The sequence below is a fragment of the Porites lutea genome, chromosome 2 (assembly GCF_958299795.1).
Source record: "Porites lutea chromosome 2, jaPorLute2.1, whole genome shotgun sequence".
In the NCBI taxonomy this organism is placed as follows: domain Eukaryota; kingdom Metazoa; phylum Cnidaria; class Anthozoa; order Scleractinia; family Poritidae; genus Porites; species Porites lutea.
Window position 1 is genome coordinate 28,752,078 of NC_133202.1, and position 24,379 is coordinate 28,776,456.

General features: G+C 37.7%; 1 protein-coding gene across 5 annotated transcripts in view; it reads left to right on the forward strand.

Annotated features, from left to right (window-relative positions):
* The window catches only part of LOC140928212 (kinesin-like protein KIF15), a 70,294-nt gene that overhangs the window by 5,385 nt on the left and 40,530 nt on the right, over positions 1–24,379 (forward strand). For 3 of the 5 annotated variants that reach the window (XM_073377926.1, XM_073377931.1, XM_073377928.1), the window contains exons 2-15: positions 5,804–5,960; positions 7,849–7,873; positions 16,577–16,757; positions 16,997–17,073; positions 17,740–17,777; positions 18,319–18,422; positions 19,206–19,385; positions 19,554–19,655; positions 20,850–20,957; positions 21,351–21,476; positions 22,121–22,179; positions 22,849–22,912; positions 23,164–23,251; positions 23,930–23,959. In XM_073377926.1, the coding sequence (XP_073234027.1) occupies positions 5,885–5,960; positions 7,849–7,873; positions 16,577–16,757; positions 16,997–17,073; positions 17,740–17,777; positions 18,319–18,422; positions 19,206–19,385; positions 19,554–19,655; positions 20,850–20,957; positions 21,351–21,476; positions 22,121–22,179; positions 22,849–22,912; positions 23,164–23,251; positions 23,930–23,959 (1,258 nt within the window). In that variant the 5' untranslated portion in view covers positions 5,804–5,884. Of the gene's footprint in view, positions 1–5,803; positions 5,961–7,535; positions 7,733–7,848; positions 7,874–8,202; positions 8,334–16,576; positions 16,758–16,996; positions 17,074–17,739; positions 17,778–18,318; positions 18,423–19,205; positions 19,386–19,553; positions 19,656–20,849; positions 20,958–21,350; positions 21,477–22,120; positions 22,180–22,848; positions 22,913–23,163; positions 23,252–23,929; positions 23,960–24,379 lie in introns of those variants that run through there. The other 2 variants (XM_073377929.1, XM_073377930.1) reach the window with 2 other exon arrangements.

Here is a 24,379-nt window from a genome sequence, read left to right on the forward strand (position 1 = left end):
CAAAACATGTATTAGAAAGTGGTTATTACCTTATTAACGTCCAGAATTGAGAAAATAACAATGTGACACCGACCAGCCCTAATTTTGTTTTTCACTGATATCTCCTGTGAGGGGAATGAATACGAAGTGTACAAAGAATTGCGGTTGCTATTTGAAACTCTTATATGCCATATCGGTAACGTATAACAAGGAGATTCTAATTATTCCCTTTTAGCTAAAAGTTACTAGACGATACGCCTGGTAAAGGAAAATACGACTAATTGGGTTGATTCGATAAGAAAAGAAGTGTTTTTTAATGTTATAAAACTACATTGAACACTGCTGAATATCGTAGCAAATTTCTCATCCTTAAACTTAATCTTCCAAGTAAGCGTTATGAAATGACTAATGCTAAAGCAAATTGCCAAATTAAAAAGATCATAAATCATTTGTGTGTCCGGCGAAAACGTATTTTACTGTTTGCGATTTGCATTAAGTTGAAGTCGTCTGAAAACGTATATCACCAGATAACTAATTAATGATCACGTTGAGTCTTAGGAGTTAATTAAAGAAACGCACCCCACGGAAATACGTGGGTGCGTGAATTTCTTCAAACCAGTCTTAATTGACTTGAAATAATGAATATTTTACATATAAGCTCGTTTTCCTTTCCATTGTATTTTAACTGGCGGTCGTGTCGCGGAATTATAATAGTATAATCAAAATTATTAATAACCTCTTTGGTTTTCCTTGACATCACTTAACGTTCCTCTATGTCGTTTATGAGATCACTCCAATTGTTGTGTTTATAAGTTGTGGTTCATTTTGTATATCGATGCCTAAGGGTGTAATTTCACTGATGTGAGGCAATCGTTTTACGCCAATTAAAATCTAGGAAGCACGTATTGGTTTCAAAGCTAAGAAGATTGAAAAACTTGCCAAAAAAAAACGTGCTCGAATAAAATTCAGTTTCATTTGTCGGTTGGAAAGACGTTTCTTGATTTTAAGGCGGAGTTTGAGACACAAAAAGCTACTTTTCTCGTTGAACTAACGTAAGGACGATTGCACTGTTCCAGGTCAGTGCGAACAATGTTCAAAGAACTCAAGTTTTCCTTCCTTTTTTGCATATACTAAGTGCATGTCGCAGTCGAAGCAATAAAGTCGTCAAGTAGGGGGTGGGTCAGGGATGTACGCAGAAAGGAAAAGATCATGAAACCGTCTCATAAGCCTTTATGTAAACTTACCTTTTTTATGTATACAGACAATAGAGTTGCAGTTTCATCAAATGCAGAGCTCTGTCACACTTATTGATTAAGCAACCTCGATTAAAGATCTTGCAGAAAATGAGAGTCCGTAAAATCCTTGGGGGTGGGGGAGGGAGGGGAGCTCATAGCCAGGGCAACTAGTACACTAAGCCTATGTCATGGCGTTTTTAAAGACAGGTTTATCAGTTTTAAAAGCTCACTTCAGAGTACCAGGTTCCTCCACGGGTGAAAAATGGAATCAAAGTCCTACTCCGAACGTGTGCGCATTCGACAAAAAAGTGAACGACATATTATCAAAGCCTCAATCAGTGTTAGTTTTCCTGGCTGTTTCTGCTTGTATGTTTTGCTAACTGTTATGGGTCGCTAGTTGTCCGGCGCTGCCACGGGCAGGCTTGGGCTTCTGCCCGAACAATAGTGACACACAATCTACTAGGGGATGGGTCACCAGTTCTTTATTACCACCACGTTTCTACCTCAGTGAACATATGTCATTAAGCCAAAAGTCAAAAGGCGTCTCCTGACATCTCATTTAAGTATTTGCTAAAACCTGCGCATATTTGGGAAGTTTTTTGTCGGATTTGCCGTTGTCGCCAGATTCGCCACTTACATGGGGCCGTTCTTGACATTCTATTTGAGTTCTCCCAACCCTCTGGCGAATTTTCGACAGATTCACCATTTTAGTCGTTGCGTGCATTTCTAGACATGAATCAGAAAATAACTGCATGTTTTCTCATTGTACGTCTGCGTAAAAACGTTCAGGTTTTAATCTAATCAGTGTGTTTTAATTAATAGCTGATTTCTAAAAAGTAAGCTAGTGCAGCCCCTCAAACTGTCACGCAAGTAGCGATTCAGGTAAAGAATCAAACGAAGCGAATTCACTGAATACTACTCAGAAGTTGCCAGGTACACAGATTGTGGAAATAGTGACTTTTTATACCATTTGCAGTTAAAAATAAACATTCGTGCCACAGTCGTAACGGTCCAGTGTGGTACCGCCCCGGGCAATATGTAGAGCTGGCCTCTTTAATCTCTTGTACCCGGGCTTGTAGCATAACTAAATAAATCCCTGGAGCCTGCATTTGTTGGAAGCCCGCGTACGGGTTCCATAAAAAAAGCTAGAGGATAATTTTAAGCTTCTAAATTTTTTTAGAAAAGTTTCTTAAGAAATTGGATCATTTAATGTTCTGATCGTTTTTCTTCTTTTCGGTAAGGCCGGCAAGCATGTCACAGATGTACGTAAAAGGTTGATTAGCTTTAACCGAATGAAAGTGTAAAAGCATTACGCCGTAACTTGGTGCGGCTGGCGTAACATTTCCCGCGCTTGGCCATGGTACGCAGTAATATCTGACCAATCAGAGCAAGCATGATTACTGAAAGCCAAGCCAACAGTCAGCTCGTCTTATGTCATCTGGTCTCCAACATCACATTTAAAGCCCCGTGCAAACGGACGCAACATCGTTTGGCCAACAACTCCCAACATTGTTGGATGTTACAAGTTGTGTGCGTTTGCACACCTTGTTGTATGTTGTTGCGTGTTGTTGGGAGTTGTTGCGCAACGTTTGAAATCGGTAAAACTTTTAGCTACGTCCAAACTCTCCATAATTTTTAGGAGTTGTTGGCCAACAATGTTACTTCCGTTTGCACGGTGCTTAAGTACCGTCTTTTAACCAATAAAAATGCAAAAGCATTGCGCCGTAACTTGGCGCGGCGCGACTGGCGCAACATTTCCAGTATATGATTTCTGATAGCCAATCAGAATTTTCAAGCATTGTCAGCCAACAGTTAGCTTTTCTTACGTCATCTGGTCTTCAACATCACTTTTAGCCATTAATATGACCAATCACAATCACAGAAACATACTTTTTGTTGACCAATCAACAGCGAAGTAAAGCCAAAATGAAAACTAGACAATCAGAACAAGTGTTTGGGCGAATGGGAGACTCTCTTCTCACTCAGTAGATGTTGCGCACCAAATTTCCCACGATTTTAATTTATAGCTCGCTTAACTTCGACTATGTTGTCGTTTTCTCACGCAGCTTGCTGAAGTATGATTTCTTCCACGTTTTTAGGGACTCACAAAACTTCACGTGCAGCGCCTTCAGCCCAACCAGTTATTTCCGCCGTGAGGAACGGACGTATTCTGACTTAATCATGTCTCTATGTATTCACAAGTCGCTGAAGCAGGAACAAATAACAGCATTGCGAAGATTAAGGTTCCGATTTTTAAAATCCCATTGCGTGCTTATAGTCGAGACAAAACAAATTCACGTGACCCAGCTTTATGTCAACCATCACTCCTGACATGAGCTGTGTCTTTTCCTTTAAACACGCAACCTGACACAATCTTATTAACAGCGCAGCTGACAGGGATTACAGAGTATAATATCTTGAGGAAACACTAAAGTCCATTTAGTTTTCAGCATAAGTTTAACCTTAAATTCATTGTTTTTTCTTCAACCGTTTATTGTTGTTTTAACAACGTTGAGATCCTTACATCACGCTATGACACCAAGGAGAATTATTCTTAAACAGCAAAGTCTTTCCGCTTCTGAGAATCGTGACGCTTTAAAACATTTAACTTTCAATTTACTTTGTATCTTGTTACAGGAAGCAAACAAACAGCTCACAATACAATATAGAAACAAAAGTGGTCGATCTTTAGCCTACAAATACAGCCGTCTCTCCTCTGGCCTGTCGCCACTAGAGACCGTGCGTTTCGCGGGGAGAGAAACTCGCGCGGAAAGAAAAAACGTCTGCGAAACTTCCCTAGTGGCGAGGAGCGAGAAGAGATTGCTGTGTTCGCTCGCAGGCTAGTCGATCTTATCCCTGGCTGTCTGCGGCAACTGGAAAGCCTTTCACCGCTATAGTTTACAATATCACTAGGTCCCAAGCTGGGCTGTAGAGTATCAGGTGCGGTCGCATGATGACCTTTTGCTGAAATGGCGCACGTTAAACAAAATGGGATTAAAAATGTCGAAGTAAAGAATTTTTCTTTTAAAGTGTCGAGATTGAATCGGCTCAGAATGATAAAAAAACAGTCCTGAATAATGAAACCTTTCTCTCACTAGAGCGTTTTAATTTAAAAAATTGTCAAAAATCTTAAATCAGTTATTTTGCCGGTAAAATTTCGAAAATCGAATAGCCTCAGGTGAAACTGTTACTGAAGAGGTTTCATTTGAATGGTCTCGCCACATGAATCTATCTACAAACTCATTCGCTGGAACTATTAGTTTACACAGCCTGACATATGAATAGTACCACGTCTGGGAAAGGGATAGACTTTTAAATCAATCTGTGAAACGGATTGCCCGTAGAAAAATTGAACTGTTTAGTACAGTCTGAAAATTCAGTGCATGAATCCCTGATGATAAGGGGCTGTGCCCGCCATTTGTTTTTTTACTGAAGAAACTGGTCACTGGATGATTGCAAGCATCAGTCATGTTCCTGACCCAACTGCCACTTCCTTTCGACCGGCTTTAAGCACCTCTAAGGTGGTCGATCATCCATTTTCTTATTTTTTCAGTCAAGTAGCAAACGGATTATTATCTCCATAAGACGAGAACTAATGACCTAATAAATTCTTATTTTTTTCTAGAACATACGGCTCATGTAGATTAGCAAAAATCAAAACAAAAGATTTACAATGTTATCTTTTCAGCTCTCACAGGTACTAATAACATTGAACTATTTAACAAAAAGAGAATTGTTGAGTTTTCGTTTGGGCCTACTCAGCTGACAACTGAAATGATTGCAGTTTTGAGATCTGTGGGTACTTTGGCCGATGTTTTTACTGGGTGCATAACCATCGTTATTTCTGCTTGTGATCAGAAAGTGACAGACAAGTGACTTCAATGTTTCTAGTGGCCTTATTTTCTTATCTCCTTACAAGCTTAATGAAGTTTTCTATTTGCAAAACGTTTCGTGATTGGCATTGATCACACAGTCTCGGTTGTGTTTTTTCTATTCAACTTAGCGTGTTTTTCAAGCATGGTAAATATGTCGATGATAGATGCAGTTCTTTAGACTCTCTTGTAACAACAAAGTTAACAATTTTTCCGGCACAAGTGCTGATTGTAATGTGGAAAGAGGTTCTTTTGTGTTAAAAGCACATTCCCATCGTATTTTATTGTACGTATCTTTTCCTTTCAATTTGTTCGTGTCTTATAATGTTTGTTGACTGAAAATTCACATAGCTGTAAAACTAGGGCAAATAATTGCTCGATGACAACTCGTGACATTGGTTTGAAACATCACGAGATTTGGCTCCGGACACGAAACGATGCTAGAAAAAGTGCGGTATATGTTGGCAAACTTTACTAAACAAAACGATTTTAATGTCAAGCAAACCAACAATTACTTCACAAAACAGAGATTCTGTTCAGGGACTTAGTTGAATGAACCAAAACAATTACCTTTGAACTTGCTTTCAATTTTCTAAGCTTGTGTATACAAGCGCATGCGTAGAGTGTTTTATTCCTTCATGGGACAGATTGGCGTGCTATGTCACGGAGCTGAACCAAGGATTTTAATTTGATTATGTGTCTGAATGCCTCTTGTAGGATAACACTCTAAGGTCGCCTACCGTAGTGGCATTATGTACTTGATGTATTGCTCTCTTGGAGTCACCGGACAATATTCTGATGCTTCGACAAGAGGGATCTACTTCGCTGCCCAATGGAGCAGACGTACATGAAGGAAATTCACGGAATAAATCAAGTAAGTAAAGCAATGGCTGTTGATTTTAAGGGATACTCGCAATGAAGTGGGCATTCTACACGCAGAAAGTAAACGGCAAATGATTTCCGCAGGAAATCAGCTGTATTTTCGCGGGAAATATTAGTTCGCGTGAACAATGTGAGACGTAAAGTAGCAGCGTATTTTGCTTGCCTTAAATTGAAATGATCAGTATGAAAGGGAATAAGTAATATCTAATGTAAGCAGGTATAAGATCGCTTTTATTTTGGCGCTGTTCGTTCGTTAGCGGTGTGACCCCTGCGTTAATCTTTGCATCTCCGAAACAAGGACGCTGGGAACCTATTGTTTTGACTGATTACTTCATTACGACACTTTATATATAGAGTTCTGTGGACGAAAATGGCCTTGAGCTGATGACGAAGTCCAGCCATTTGTTAATCCACGCGGTATGTGTGTACATGAATTTGGAATTATTTTGATGCGTCTTTGCGCAATAATAGCTGGAAAAGTTAATTGAAAATCAGCTCAAAATTGACACCATTCCAAATGGACTTCACGTGTCTTTGGAAATGAAGCGCGCGTTGACGCCGCTACTCTGCATGAAAATTAACTCGCAATGACAACAGAATTGGTTAAGTAAACACGAGCAGAGATGCCATAAAGGAACTCCGTTTGTGCATATCCCGGGCCAATTAGGGAGACCTCATTTAATTCAAGTTTAAACTTCTTTTGACGAAGATGTGTAAAGAGTTTACCGACACAATGACTCATTTACATAAAACTTAATAACTAAACACCACTGGGAATTGGCTTAGATACTTGGATCCATGATACTGTGAGCCAATAATGCTTATATTTGCGTTTTAAATATTCTTACTAAGAACCTTAGCTCACTTTGGTTCGCTGTTCCACCGGCAAGAAATCCAAGGCATTGTTTATATAAAAGCCCAGTGTCTGTGAAATTAATAAAGCCGATGCGATATAAAGCTTACACAATTTTATGACATTTGACATATCATTAACATTGCTTTCAACATTTTGTGTCACAAGGCAAGCAACGTAACGAGGGCTTTGTTTATTTGGAAACTTAAGGATGCAATGTCAAAATTTAAAAAATGGAAAAATCTCCACTCCGTTTTGGTGACCTTTAAATCTTCTGACGCAGATTCTTAGATCCGTGAGATTAAAAATATTAAGTTTTTCATTTGCACTTTTACACGTCTCTTTGCGGGCGGGGTGCATTTCCTTCCTCCCTTTCGCTCTTTTCGTTTTTTTAATTGCATGTTTAGTTCTCCATTTCAAACCTTGACACTCACCAGTTTTATAGTTTTTGTTTACTATTGTTGAAAGCGTGAAGAAGGTACGAAAATCTCTGTTCTCACATCATTTCCACGCGTAAGTTTATCGTTGTCACGCTCCTAAAAGTTTTCGTTCTTCGCGAACTGCAAGAGAGTAAAACTTTCGTCCAAAGTACGGAAGACGAAACTGATACGGTATTTGCGTACTATTAGTTTTCACATATCGAATAACGAAAAGTATGAAAATCCCATTCAATTTTTATATGGATCACGTGACATTTTCAGGACATGCGCCGAAGCGCGAAATTTGATTTGGAAAGCGGCTCGCGCGGAAACGAGGAAAGGCGGAATACTACTGTCTTCATGCACGTCTAGTTTTTTATATACCCCTTCAAAATAGGTTCCTTTGAATTAACTGAATGATTTTATCTGATTATATGCGTTTAAACTAGCGTTTTTTTGCCATGAGGATTAATTTACCTTGCAGAGGAAAAGGTGAGCGTACAGCGTCAAGAAATCCGTTGCGGTCGTGACCGCTCAAGTAAAAATTTTCACGTTCTTCTCAAGGAGAAATTATTATGAACTCAATATTGCTGTTTTTTGTGTTACAGAACATACAAGCAGTGGATATGAAAGGTAAGTCTCTATTTCTGCTCGTATTGTCATAATAGTTTCGGTTTATGATTTTGAAATAAAACTTTCTTCAAAGCTTGTCATTGAATTGCATTGAGCGCGCAATTTAACCGTGATGGCTAATATATTTAAATGTGTTGTAAACAAGTCGATCACTTATGATCAGTAACTTTTGCTCCACTAAACTAGTCCATTTGTGAATTTTCAAGAGTGTTTCATCTGGATCGTTTGTTCACATTCAACTTGCGGCACTCTTGCGTAAGAAGAAAGCGTGGTAAAGTAAACAAACAAGCCAAACTTCCTTTGTTAGGTGACGCGAAAAGGCATTTCTGATGCGCCGAGGAACACACATTTGTGCTCCATAAACTATATTACATCTTCCTAAAGACAAATTTTCTCAGGGATAGGTCATTATGTTGGGAACTCTTCTTTCTTAAATGGCAATATCATTTGGATATAAAAGGTGAGGTAGAAAACTGAAATCAGATAATAGTCTTGGATCTTTCTTTGGCCTGTGAGTTTTGTTTGCTTTTTACTCAAACGATCTCAGATTTTACGTTACGTCTTTGTTCGTACTCTCTCCCCTTTTCGGTGAAGAATCATGCTATTCTAGCCAGCCAAACATGGACTATTCTTTGCAAGTAATACGTGTTTGTACTACACAATGTTCATTTTCAATGCGTCTATTATGCATTTGTCCAAACGTTGCTTGTAGTTTTCAGCGGGTGATGACATAAATTATTAAGCTTAATTTCATTTCTGTTCAGTGACTATTAGGAGAAGAAGTTTATTGCCGAAAAGCGAGGTTATATCGTGCTTTTTGATCTGAGAGTAAGATACTGCCTTGATTAAAATGACTGAAATTCACCACAATTTCCTTAAAAGTACTTCATTTATTTAGCGTTCACAAGCGTACAGCTGTTCGGAGCTGTTTATACTTTTGCTAGTCTTAATTAAGTGCGTACTAGCATTAAATTAGAATAAGAAAACTCTTTGAACCGCCTTCATTAACTGATAAATCTCTTACTCAAATACTAAAGAAAATTTGAAATTTCCAAGGTGAAAAGGAACATATAAACTCAAATGGATTTCTACAATTGCTGTAAAATATTTTTTGATGTACACTGTATTTTTAACTGTTGTCAAAATACAGTGTACGTATTGCAGCAGATGTTGTACTAGACTGGGGTGGCGTGTGTTTCAGCGAACATACATGTTGTGTAAGATCAAAATATATTTTTCCATTGATCTGTACATGGATAAGCTCTACATGGTGAAAGGAAATTTGCAGATATTTTCTTCAGGAAAAATGTCTTTCCTGAAAAATTTTGAGAGGCTTTGTAGTGCCTCATCTTAGATGCTAAGAGATTCAATAAATACAATATATTTAACTTATTGGCTACTTATACCAGTGCCTATCACTCTGATGGGGTTATCCTGTATAAAAATTTATTATTATTATTATTGTTGTTGTTGTTACTGTTATTATTATATGGAAAACTGTTTTGAGTTTGAGTATTTTTGTGTGATTTTAAATTTTTTAGTAACTTGGGGTGGTTGATATACCTCATAACCCATCTCTGTCCTGATGAAATTTGAAGCAGGAACTCAAAGATCAAAACTTGAAGCATCCAGGCTGCAGTTTTGTGAAGAGACCTAAGCCGTTTTTTTTTCTGTTTTATTGATGATAACAGTAACATTACAACATAGCAACTGCAGTTGTGTATTTTGGGTGTCACCTTAATTTTAATCAGGTTTTGTAAATTATCCAAGATAAATGGAAATGATTTTTAACACACCTCTTTGGTTAGTTTGCGTAGCAGATGCTCAAGAAATTTGGGCACACACATGCATAAAAAATGGTGGTGCCTGGCCAGGGTGACAGATTTCTTATCTTGTATCTCATATTTCTCATGCTCCTCCCATGTAGCTAGCCTAGTTAGGCTAACTTTGGTTAACAATATCAGTCAGTCATCTCCTATTAATTTAGGTTCTTTTATCTATAGGTGGATCAATAATTATAATTGATCACTGATCAAAAATCCTAAGCAACATCTGTCAAATCGATCAGATCTGTCAGTTGGGTCAGTCTGATTATTTGTGAGGATCAATAAAATTATGAAATCTCAGCCGATTGCCAAATTTTCTTTTATCCATGCAAGCACTTTAACAATAACACGAAAATTACAGCATTGATTTTGCTTGACACTCTAGCTCAGTCTTTAATTAATTCCTTATTGACACGGAAGTCTGGCTATTCATAAAAATTAACTCACTTAACCTCTTCTGAACAAGTTATATTTAGCAGGAAAAGTTTTAACACTGTACCTTAGAAAATAAACTAGTTGTTACATGGTAACTCAATAGTGTGAGCACAGAAACTCTGTTAAAAAAAATGTATCTGTGGTTCACTTTGCTGAGCATTTATACACTGTATTTGTAGGACGTAACTGACGGTATAAGTTGTAAATGCAAAAGAACAAATAAAACCAATGTCAAGTTTTGGAGACACTTTTTCAGCAACAGCTGAGGGCCCTTACTGAATTGAAGAAAACTTTAGAGTAGTGGGCTCCCTGCTATATAGTGGTAGTAGTTATTATTGTTATTATTATTATTATTGTTGTTGTTGTTAATTATTATTATTAATAGTAGTAGTAGTAAGTAATAATTTTGAAATGGGAAATTGACTGTTAAATGATAACAATTGAATATTTAAATGAAGCACATTTGAGTGAACTTGAACAATGCTTTCTTTCTCGATTAATAATAGTGCCAGTATTTAAAACAACAACCCTGCACTGTTTGCATTGGCTGACGTTTCTTCAAATTTGTTTGATGCAGTGTCTACACAAATTCTTCCAACTTATAACTGCCTTATGACCTGCTGTGAGAGGTTGCATTAATTTTGAGAAACAGTCAGAAGGGTTTCAAAGGTACATGTAAGATAATGTTTTGACTTATGAAGAAGAAACCAGGTTGAATTGTGTTTTTCTCTGTCTCTAATAGACTACATTTAACTAAACTACATTTTTAAGGACAATTCAACAATTGCTAATAATGCAAGGTTCCAGACTTATCAAAATAGGTTCTGAGGCTTTCTGTGTACTTTTATCCCAGACAAGCGGCAATTTAAATAAGATATAATACTTTGTGAGGTTATCTTGAGAGGGGGCACTTTTCACAGCTTGATTCTCTGTTTTTATGAATACATTAGTTATGGTATCTTTGCACTCTGACTTTTGTGAATGGCTTAATTCTGATATAGAATTTTAACCCATGGGGTGAATGAAAACATGGAATAAATTTGGTTTTGTAAACACAGTGTTTTGGAAGCATCAATTTCTTCAAGGTCAGAGAAGCACTGTGGAAGTGAGTCACTGTAGGTTGTCAGTATGAGCAATGATCTTAAACGTTGTGTAAAATGTTGCTGACAATTCCAAATCAAAACTGCAGAAGGCATAGTGTATCTACATGTGACTTCTGCCTGAGGTAAATGACTGTCTGTGATATGAATAAGGGCTGCACAAGTGCCTTTGATTGTCTAAATGCTATATTAGATACTACAGGTACATGTAGATCACTTGGTTACTTGAGCAGGTTAGAAGAGTGAGCAGTGAACTTGTACATTGTGGTTTACCGTTAACATCCTCAGTTAATGTACAGTGCATTGAACATGTAATACAAATTAACAGGAAGCTGGAGAGTCTTGCTAAGCCTAGTTGTTGATTACCTTTCCTGTTCTTTTATTGGACTACCGAGTGACAGCTAAAGATACATCAGTCTAGAAAGAATACAGTCAAGGTCAATCAGTAGCAGCTAAATTGATAAGTTGATTTCTTACAGTACATGTAGATTTATATGGAGCAGAAGATGATGTTTTCTTTTCCAACCAAGAAGGATAATTATTGGTTAACCTTATCCTTGATGACTTACTATATATCATTCATTTCCCTGATTTTGTGGCCAGTTAATATTCCATGCTTTGTAAATTGTTTTAGCGTAATTTCAAGCAATATCTTTTTCGTTTGACGATGGTGTGATTTTTATGTTATGTAATGTTTTTCAAGATCTTAAAATTTCATTTGAAACATTTTTGTGTTACGTCAATTTCATTATTTTATTAGGTAAATACTCACCAATGCACTTATGATAAGCAACTATATATTGGCAATATTATTTGTAGTTTTTTGACAAATGAATTTATACAAAATTGTCTTTGATTACTTTAAATATTTTGGGTCTGTGATGAAATTGCATGGTTCTCAAAACTGAAGAAAGAAATGTGTAGGTTTCACATTTTAGGGTTCCAATTTTTATTTTGTTGAGATTTTATAGCATGTATAAGTTTGACTGTTTTTAAGATTATAGAAAGCCTGTACATTTACTTGCACCTCTGCTTTTCCTAGTGTTAATATTTTGTCTACACTGTAATTGGATTACCCATTGGTTAGAATTTATATCATCTTCCAAGTTTTAGTCTCAATGAACTTATTGTTTATGCAGTGCTAAAAATAACTTTAAAAATAAATAATCTTCACCTGTATTCACCTTGGCATGACCTGCTCATACATGAGGCAGACTAGAGATTATAAAACCCTTTAATTAGACAATTGTTAAAAGTGGCTCTCCCTCGGGCAATGGTTTTTGATCAACCAGCACTATACAGGGTTCCCACAGTCTTGAAAAGTCCTTGCATTTTAGGGGAAGCCCTTGAATTAAAAATCTTTGAATGTAGTAGCCTGAAAAGTGTTTTTTAATGCTTTTTGGTTGTCCAAGACAGAATATAAATCATAGCTCAGAGAAGTTAGAGGTTATCTGCATAAAGCGCTTTTTGTTTTATGAAATAACAAGATTGTGGAACGAACAGTTCAAGCCTTAAGTAAAGTCCTGTTAGAATTATGGACTGGGAATGTGCATTTTTGTACAATCTGTGAAATTACTTTCCTGGTTGGTGATGCTTGAAAGTCTCCTCGAAAAGTTCTCAAAAAATGGTTACAATTTTTCGGATGAGCCTTGCTAAATTTATCAATGCCATCAAATATAATTGCATTGTTGTGAATTGCTGCTATCTGTTTGTTTTTATTTCTTAAATAATTAATGTTAATATCCATTACATACATTTGTTGTATGATGCTTCATTTTGGGATTGCACAAAATTAGAATTCAGAATGCTGTTGCATGCCTTTTACTGGCTTCGAGCTCTGAATTACTGGCCAAAACTTAGTAACTTATGTTGTGTAATTTCTCACACACTGTTTGCTTTTCTGTCAGTGCCTGGGAAAGCACATTAAAATCTCACTAGTTACGGCCCACTTGCGCTTTAACATCAATGTTCCTATTGCTGAATGTTTTGATTTAATCGTTGATTGAATGCAGTTGTCCCATCATAGAATTTTGCTTACTGGCTGTTTAGAAGTGATACAGGTACACATACATAGTGTAGAACTAGTCATCCTATAATTATTGTCTGTTGCAGTCCGAGGATTAAGAGAAATAAGACGGTCACTAAGCGTGGAAAGTTGTTTAAGAAAATATTGATATAAACTTCAATGTCAAAATTAACCCTGATACAGCTGTACATGTAAGATGTGAAGTTTTACTTGTTGTATGTACTCTTTAACTTAATGATATATATAAAATGGACAAGAGAGCTCAAGGTGATCTCCCTTAGAGAGAAATAACTGTGTACCCTTTTAGTTTATTTTGTGTAACCTTCCGTTTCATCACCAAGGTCTTATGTCCAGCTGAATTTGTGACTTTCCAATCAATCAAAAATAGCTCAGTGCAGGAGGCCACTTAACATAATTATCTCAATACCATCGTCAATTTGACAATGCATACAGTAAGACATACTAAAACAGTTAATGTACATGTATGTTCTGTTGCTAATTTTAAACTTGTTTTTGCCACAACCTGGGATCTGTACACATGTAAGTCTGCTACAATCTGTACTGCCCGCATATTATTCAAGGATTTTTTTGGTGTGAAGTTAAGCTAATCTAGAACAGCTAGAAAAGTATAAGAAGGTGGACTGGGTAACTACTTAATTGCACCATCCATGAAAATAAAGGAGATACCAAACTGCATGTACACCTCCAAGAGAGCTTTGCTAGCTGGGAGTTTGGTCAACAGTATGCATCAGCATGCATAGTTTGTGCTATTTTTGTCAAGGCAATTGGTTGCACACTGTTGTGAGCAAGATCTCATTGCAGTTAAAAATGACAATATTGTACTGTAATAGCTTGCAGAATGTTCATGAAGGTTTAAGTTGAATTGTTTCTGTAGGTTTTAGTGAGTACTGTTCATGCAATGTTTTTTTTTTGTCATTTGTTCAGTCATAAGGCATAATAAGTTAATTAACAATTAAGAACCTTGAAAATGTAAAAAAGACTGATGAGTTAATTCATACCCAGTTGTTGAAAAATTAAAATATTTTGAGATTTGTTCTGATTGTTTTCAAACTTGTGATCTTTCTAGACTGTGTAAACGCAGGTTCTGATTGACGTCACTTACATGTAAATCCTCTGAGGCAACAGAGAGCTAAAAATAGTAATGATCTCTATGTTTTGAACTTAACTGCATTTAATTGGCATCAGTGATTTTGTTACAAATAGTTATGGTGAGTCCTGGGACTCATCTTGCAGAAAATCATGAGTCCCTACCAAAAACCAATGAGTTCCAGTTCACAAAAACAAGGAGTCCAGATGAAAATGTGTGGGCCTTTATGTCACCAACTGGCAGATTCCAAAACTCTTTACTTACAGTTTACTGAAGTTAAAATATAGGCCTTCTATATTATATTTAAAGCACAAACAAGACTAAAATAAATTATGCATCTTTAAACAACAGCCACAGGAATCATTCGGAAAGGATATTATTTTACTGAAAAATCTTCAAATAATTCATTCTTTGTGTCCTATTGGACACATGCCATGAGTTGTTTTATGTCTTTGGATACTTTTATACATCTGCAGGGACGTAGGACTCAGAGGTAACAAAATCACTGCCTCATTACTGTATAATGTATTGTGGGTGTTAAATGTATGTATAACAAGGCCAGAATTAGAAATTGAGAACTGATTTTGAAAAAGAAAATGCATAAACACACCATCTTATTAATAAGTACACTGAATTAAATCCATGCTACCTATACTGTTATTAGAACATGCTGGTCATACATGTATACAAGGCTTTTACAGAAAAGAGTTGGTTATGAGCCACCATGATTATTATCGTATTTCTGCAATTTTGTTTCATACTTGTACTGCTACATTTAAAGTAAACAAAATAATATGCTCTTAGTTGTTTAACATTACAATATGGTACTCAATGGTGCAGTTAAATGTGTCTGTAACAAATTTAAACAAGTCTCAAGGTGTTGTGCTAATAATTATTGAAAGCCTAATTAGATCCTGAGAACTTTTTGCTTGACTCCAGTGAGCTTTTTTTCTCTCTCTGTTGTTTACTTGACAAAAAATAGCTTGTACAGTCAGGGCTCGAACTTAACTTTTCAACTTAATAGTCAAATGGCTAGTACATGCTTGGGCTTTACTAGCCATAAACGTGTTTCTACTAGTCTAGGCACTTCTGTACAGCATAAAATTAAAAAAAAAAAATGTCAAAAATCCTGTTGTTATCAAACGTTAATAAAAACTGCATATCCACGACAATCACGCGTGGACTGTTATCGTAGATTTGCATTTCAAAATGGCGGACATTTGTTTTTTGGCTAGCTTTGCATCATGGGTACGGCTTGGCCCATGCTCCCTAGTCGTACAAAATTTCAAGATGGCAGCGAATAAGCGCAAAACTGAAAACCGAATTAACAAATATTATTCTTATGTAGAATTACTTTTCTTTCTTTTATTCATGCCAGTTGTTAATGGGGGAATGAAATAAGAGGTTACTAGAAGGTGCGGATCAACTGGGAAAATGTTGAAAACATTTCAAGGCTTATGTTGTTCACAGGGGCGAAAATTAACTAGCCAAAATGGCTAGTAAATGAGCTAAATCCACTATCCAAAAATCAAAATCTACTGGTATTTGGCTAGTAGACCACCGCCAAGTTCGAGCCCTGACAGTACCTTTCCAAAACTAACTTGTTAACTGTGAATAACAACACTTGTGTAAATTATATATCTGTAATTCTGTGATCAAATAAAATTGCTAACAATTGGTTGAATTTGGCCATAATTTTTTCCAGCACATGAATTCATAATTTAGTTAACATCAATAGCTTCTTAACTCTGTTGGATCTGCCTTCCTTTGAATTTTTATCACTTGTCTTATATTGCTCTCATTTTTTAAGAGGCTGACTGGAACATGTACAAAACTTGGCTAGCTCAACTCATTTACATACATGTAGAGTCTGTACTTACACAGGGTACAATGAAAGTCAGCTTTACAGCTGTATCTAGCATGTAGTAGCCCATATGTCATTTCAACTTGCCTGGCAAAAATTCTGTTATTGAATTTCTCCTAAAAACTTCACTTGCTTGTTGGGCAAGTTAAGAACAGAAGTCATAATGGCGTAATAGCATATTCCACGAGCCCTTGTACTTGTCTAGCTTTTGGACACTGTACTTTCTTTCCAGGCTGCAAAATGACATAAAAGATGAGCCAATTTTGAATTAAATTTTTGGAGGGCAATTGGCTTTTATAAAAAAAAAATTCAAGTCTAACAAGTAATTATCTGCTTTTTTGTAGCGGGGAAGGTGATAATATTAGAGTATATGTCCGTGTCAGGCCTCCAGATAAGCACCTTGAAACTGATGTTGATCGCACACCATGTTTAGAAGTAACATCTGGAAACACTATTGTACTACAGTCAAAGCCTGATCCAAAGAACTTTTCATTTGATCATGTAGCTGATATCAATACAACTCAGGTAAGTCATACTCTTTTACAAAAGTCGGCAAACAAGTTTTGTATTTTTTTTTCTGTCCCCGTTTGTGAGTTGTGCTAACTTCTTCTTCTACGTTCTTCAACTGAAACAAGTATTGTTTTGCCATTTTTTTTCCTGCTGAGAGCACAGTAGTGTACATTGCTATTTTAGGCACTAATTTAAAATCCAGGTTCTCTCTAAAAATGTAATTCTTTCATTACTATAATTACTTTTTTACACAGGAAGAAGTATTTGGAGCAGTTGGTAAAAAGATTGTTGAGGGTTGTGTGGCAGGCTACAATGGAACTATTTTTGCATAGTGAGTTTTCCAATAATTTTATTACCCAGGGCCCAGTTGTTAGAAGGCCGATTAGCGCTTAACCCCGGGTGAAATTTAACCCGGGTTTATTTTTCTTTTGTTCAATTTAAAAAGGATTTTCTCGGATAATTTTCTTTGTTATTTTTAAGGGCATCCAATCATCAACTTGCTGACAGAAAGAATTAAACTGAATTTACTTTTTAAGCTTTCAAATCTGAATTCAAATTTCACATTAAACCTGGGTTATCTTAACCCAGCTTTGAACAACTTGGCCCAGAAGTTTAGATGTACCTCAAATTAACATTGCTGAGTATAAAATGTGGAATTCACCCGTGATGTCTACTTTTGTCGTTCATACAAGATTGGTTGCAACTGGAGACTGAATAGTTATAATGTACCCTCACTTCATGAACATTGTTAAATTATGCAATACAATAACCCTGCAGTGTACATGTAGTACAATGTGTGTAAAAGAGTCATTAATCTTTCATTGCTGACTGGTCATCGGAAGGGAATCTTGCTGGGTCATGTGTTTAGCCATTCCATAAGTCTTAAGATTGGTGCTTGCACTTCTCTGTTGTCAATTTATCATTGCTGCTCATTGTAAAACTGATCCTAAGTATTAGCATCCTAACATATCTTGATTTTTGTTTTTTTTTCCTCCAGTGGCCAGACAGGGTCAGGAAAGACTTTTACCATGCTTGGTAAGTCTCTTATGCTTCAATGGTACTAAATTGAAGTATGACTTGAAACTCATATTTTATTGTTCAACCCCTGATGAGAATGGGATGACTCAATAAACAGTCATGTTAAAAATTTTTATCGGCATGCACAGGACTTTAAAAAAATATTAATTTGAATTTCAGTTTGTCCCTCAGTCAAGGAGCTCTCAAACTGTGCTTCACCAAGGCAGCCATATGCTTATGTCACATCTTTAGTTTGCTTTAATTTATTTGTAAAAATGACTTGCCTTATAATGGATCCTTGCCCATTGGGACAGGTAACCAACAGATTGCCCATTGCAGACAAATAGAGAGCCCTGTTTGGGCCTTTTTGTCAACATACACTAACTGAAGCATAACAACTAAGCAAAATGGCTTTGACAAAATTATACATTACAAATTAAAGGGACAATAATATGTAAAAAAAGCTTTATCTGAATGTGTAAAGGGCAAGACTAGAGCCATATGTATTCTGTAGAAAGGTAGTATTAAATGGTTGATTTTTTTTCCTGCGTTATGTTAGGGCCTGCTGAGGGAGAGGAAGAGAGCTTCACTCATCAGCTCCGTGGGGTCATCCCTCGTGCCTTTGAATACCTGTTCAGTCTTGTAAACAGAGAGCAGGAAAAGGTAAAGTTAATGAAAATTGTCAGATAAGAGTGCTGACGTGTGGTCTGTTTTGTGAGAATTGTATCTGCATATGAATGATTTTTCTTACTCATTTGATGTACAAGATAACTTTATTACAATTATTATTATTTTTATTTTTGCTGTAGTAATGTTTTCCAATACCAAAATATTCATTAGACTTATGCCTGACACACTTCAAGATGAGAATTGTCCTCTTACCTTGTTGTAGGAACATAAAAAAAATATAATGTCTATGTCAGTTTCTTTTAAGCAAAGCATGTTCTCATAATCCAAAAATAAACCGCACTTTCTTTGTTATTGTGTGTCTTAAATTTTGTGGAAAGAAAACTACAGGCTTGAAACTTTGGCTACCATAAGCCTTTACTTTGCCCTAAAGTGGTAAAATAGCCTCTACCCCCATCCTTGCCCCGCCCCAAGAAAGATCCTGACTACAGGGAGATGTGAATGTAAATAATGATGATGGGGCAATGTGTAATGAGTCGAGCAAACAAAAATCCCTCAACCTAAATGAATACTTACCAGTTCAAATCAGTGCTTAACCCCATTCACTTTCAGTGTTCAGTGTTGACCTGACTCATAACTTGACTCGTGACTCATTGACCCATTTGTCTCAAAATAAAACAAGCTTTCTCTATACAACAAGTCATTCCACAATTACTCAGAAAATGAATTTAAGTTTGCAACTTATGGATTGAAGGTTTCTTACCTTTTTTTTACGGTGTTATATACTTGCAAAATAATACAGTATTCGTCATTTTGCAGCATGGTGAATGGGTGGAATTTCTGTGTCGCTGCTCTTTTCTTGAGATCTACAATGAACAGATATTTGACTTGTTGGATCCTGCGTCTATTGGACTGTCACTACGAGAAGATCTCAAGAAAGGTGTATTTGTGGATGGTCTTCTTGAGAGAGATGTGGCCAGTGCTAGAGATGCTTACAGGGTAGGTTAAAAAAAAAACAACAACAAAGAAAGCGCAGTGAGAATAAAGGTGATGTTTAATATCCTGTGGCAAGAATATGTTTGTGTGATTTTTGATTATTATTAGTATTTGGCCAACTTTAATATCCAAATAGCTGTCATTATAATTTGATGGTATTTCATTTCATAGGTTCTTAATTCAGGCTGGTTAAACAGAAGAGTTGCCTCAACATCAATGAACAGAGAGAGCAGTCGCAGCCATGCTGTTTTTACTATGACGCTAGAATCCAAGGTTGGCCAGTTTAATAAGAATTTGGGCAGTACTTCAAATCAATATTTAACATGCATCTATTAACTTGTTTGTGATCATCTTGCTGAAAATGTGATAGCCAGCACCAAATTCCTGTTATTAACCCTCTATGTGCCAATATCCACATACAAATTCTCCAGACTGATCTCCATTCATTTCCTTAAAGAATTATGCATCAGTCAATAATGCCAGCTGTGCGCATCCCCTCCAGGCTTCTCAGCATTATTTTACCTGCCTTGTCAGTCCCGGGTGTGGGGCATTAGCAAACTTTGCCTGGCCTGGAAGTCAGGCATTTGCGAACCCCACAGCCACCTCTATGCTTTTGACACACACGTGATTTCCTATCCAAATATAACTATTAAAATGTGGAGGATTTTACTGGAATCACAAGCAGAATGGCAGATTGGCTCATTTGTTAAGGAAGGCAAAAACTTGTAGAGGTTTCTAAGGGATTTTTTCTCGATTTTATGCATGCATTTGTTCCTTGCGTATTACATAGTGGAATAAGGAGCTATTGTAGCCTGTGTAGCGTAGTGGGTGGGATCGTTCTCACAAGGAAAGTTGTATAGTTGTTTTGTTTATGCCCCTGTTTCCGGTGGGGACGTAAACTAGCCTGAGTATCAGGCCTTCCTAAGGGGCTAGGGGAGAGGAGATTTTAGATGGGGGAGGGGGGAGGGAAAGAAGAAAAAGGAAGGTTTCTCTCCTTCAGCTCTCTCCCTTTTTCACTTCCATCTTTCCCCTTTTCCCTAGACGTAAACAAACCAATTATGTGACTGACAACAGGGCTGTCACTAAGAGCCGGGTGCCAGGGATTTTCCCCGGCTACTATATGAGGATGTGCTCCAGCTACCTTTATAGGAAGCAAAAGGAAAATAGAGTCCAAAGAACTACCTAGCTGTACAATTCCCCTCCTACTAATTGCATATACCCGGCGACTTGAATTTTTTGCGACAGCCGTGTGACAGCAATGTAAACGACTTCATAAATACAAAAAGCCACACTGGAAAGAAACCTCTGCCTGTAGAGTAATCCATGAAGCGTTGCTATATAGTGTAACTGCTATTAATTAAGGACCTGTTTGCATTGACAGATTTCATTGTATGTTGTTATTTCCTTATTTATTTTGTATTAATATTTTTTGTTAAAAACATTGTGTATTCTGGCCATTTCATTCAGGAACGTAAGGCTGGTATGGCCAGTATCAAGGTGTCGCGACTTCACCTTGTGGACTTGGCAGGATCTGAGAGACAAAAGGATACTCATGCAGAGGGACTTAGACTGAAGGTAAGTAATGTGTACGAACTCATTTTTATGATTTTTATTGTATACTTAAAAAATTAATGCTTGCCTGTGGTGAAAACAGCTGTTTCTTCTCGCTCCTCGGGCTCCACCAGGGTATGTTTTGCCTGGCGAGGGGCAAGGAGAGACGCCTGTTTTCGAAGGGTGAATTAGTGCCTCCCCTGGATACTCCAGGCACCCAACCTCCATTTTTTGACATTCTCGTTGCCGTTGCTTCGTGTGGTCTACTTGCATACCTTCCATGGAGGAGTAGGGGCTGCATGAACAAATACCACAGGAGAGCTATCAGAATGGAACACTAATAAACGGCGAAGCGTTCTTTCAAGCAAGCACAGACTATGTTATCATTCACTGAGCACTAGACACTTTCCATTTCAGGAAGCAAGCAGTATAAACAAGTCATTATCAGCCCTCGGTAATGTGATTATGGCACTTGTTGACATTACACATGGAAAAACCAGACATGTTCACTACAGGGATTCCAAACTAACCTTTCTTTTGAGAGTAAGTTCTTTCTTTTGTTTGTGCAAAAAATCCCCTGCCCTTAACTAAGAGAGGCTCTGTTTGTTATAGTTCTCATCCAGGATCGCTCGTGGGTTTTCAAGCTTTTCCAAGGAGAACAGAGGAGAATCTCCAAGGAAAGCCTGATCAGCTTGGGGTCTGTCAATTTGTGGTACAGAAAAAACGAGAATTAGAGGGAAAAAATCACTTCCCTTTTTTCATAGCCTGCCCACCGACGGTTTTTTTCCCCGAGAATTTGACAATGCGCGAGAAAAAAAATAAAGGAACGTCTGTGGTTTATTAAGTGCTCTTCTCAATGTCAACGCCTTATCATGATTACCTCCGCGTTCGCAATACCAATTACGTTGGACCAATGATGTCCATAGACCGTCTTTTTTCTCCTTTCTCCACCCCCACCCTCCTTGCGCTTGTAGTCAATAAAACCCCCGTGGTTTTTACTTTCATACGCGCGCTAGAGATCCCTAAAGAGAAAATAGAGGATCTGTCAACAGGCTTCTTGTTTTATGCTATGGTATCAATTTGAAGTCATTGTACACTAATGACAAGAAGTGCAAAGTTCACAAGATAATGAAGACGTACTGAGAAATCACATCAGATAACTTTTTTTGTGTGCTCTTCTTTTACAGGACTCTTTAGGTGGAAATGCGAAAACGTATCTTATCGCTAACGTACATCCCTCTGCAAAGTAAGTGTAATAGCTGTGGTGTTACAAAAAGAGTTAATGCAAATATAAAGTAATCCTAACAGGTATGGGCTTGGGTTGGCTAATAAATACTGCCATAAATACTGCCTAAATACTGCCACTCTTCAACCCAGAAGGTTGCAAAATTTAGAATGTAACTGAAGAAGAAATACGCAATACATTACCGATACATTAGTCAGTGCCTCTGTAAAGTAAAGGCATGGCTCGGAGAGAAGGGAGAAATGCGCTCCCTCATTCCTTTTTTACTCCCCTTACCCTACCTGCTCGCATTATTGTCGATCTTGCCTTCTCTTTGCCCTGTTGGTGCGTGAGACTGGATCGGTGTTGTGTCGAATTGCACTTTGTTTTGGAGATGCTATTACTTTTCTCAATGGCCATTACGACTTTGTGAACGGGGAACTGGGTCAAAATGCCACCCAAAACACTCCTTTTATGGAAGTCGACACAACACCCACCCAATCTCAGGCACGACCTCAAAACAACCACGGTGCCCCCCCCCCCCCCCCCCCGGCCTCCGGAGAACCTGTTCATGGGCTAGTAATACATTTACACGCTGGAGCTATTCACTGCAATGGCAAATGGTAGTTCTCACCCACAGTGCTTGATTCACTTTTAGAAGATTTTTGTGAAATGATCATGTACTTATTTCAGGTGCTTCGGCGAAACACTGTCCACGCTGAACTTCGCAAAAAGAGCAAAGATGATTAAGAACAAGGTACCTAACATGTGTTTTTAGAGCTTTGAATGATAAAGCGTGCAAGTAAGCTCTCCATTTTGGAGATATGATGAGAAGTCACGCGAGAGCCACACGCGATTGGAGACGCGATAGCGAGGGGCCCGTTCCCTCGCAGCTCTCGGCTTGCTACGCTCGCCTCTCAAAGTGAACAGCTTTCGCGCAGGCTATGAATTATGTTTTTTCATATTCCAACAACTGTATTAAACTTGGTAAATGTTTTTTATTATTAGGCTGTAGTTAATGAAGACGCGACTGGAAGTGTTACGGCTCTGCAGGCTGAGATTAAAAGACTAAGGGAAGAGTTGGAGAAAGCCAGAGGTGAGACTTTGCATTAGTAGCTTTTAGTGAATGATGCACAGCAGTGTCTAATGGTTCACCACCCTCAAGGGAAGTGTCGCCATCGCTATGAGGGAAAAGGCTATTACACTTATCTACTAAACTATGCAACTTGTAATGGATACTTTACTCTGACGTACTGGAAGGTGGAAAAGTACATTCGAACCTCCGCTTACAACCACCGTTAATCTGAATGTGCTTCATTGTCGACGGGCAATTGGCTACATAGTTAATCGTCAAGCAGTCCAGACAAATAGGAAAAACAAATTTAATTGAGTTTACTTTTTTCATCTAGCCTTCGTGCGTAAAACCACGGAAAACAAAATACAGTAAGAGGCCCACAGTGCCGCACAAACATCTGGCCAGTACATTTCACATACACACACCCAATCTGGCAGTGGCAGCCGGCCTTACAACTGACTTGGGATCGGCTCTTCTGGTTTCTTAAGTCGAGTTTGGCGCCATTACTGCTAACCTGCGAATACAACAGCTTATCATCGCTCTTCGTCCCATTGACGCGGAGCGCGCGGTGAGAGAAGACAAAAGACAACAGGTCACAAAGACAAAATGTGCATGGCGCAGGCTATGCAGACTCAAATTAGTAATACTTTGACTGCAATCACTGTCACTAATCTCGTGCTATTCCGTGTTTGATTCTAGCTGGCATTCCAAAGCAGATCACCAGACAAGGTAAGTTTTTAATAGAAAGCGAATAAGAAAGTAGCAATTTGTCATTTAAGAAACATTTAGCCTAAAAAAGATGACAGATTGGATATGCATTGTTAGAAACTATTGACAAATATGCGCACAATGCACTGCTATAATCATCATCATCATCATCATCATCATCATCCAGGCTCAGTTTCCAAGACAACCCATATGCTACATGTATGTTTGCAGTCAACTCAGGATTAGTGCCAAACTACCCGGTCCAAGAAAATGCATGTGCCAAGTAAACGAAGAGCGAAACGTTTATGAGCGTACACAAGTGCCAGACGTAACGTAAAAATCTGAGCCATTTTACGCGCGATCTTTCGCACAACGTAGTGCCTCTATGATTTTATTTACGTGCCTACACACGTTAAAATTACGTGACAGTGGAAATCTATA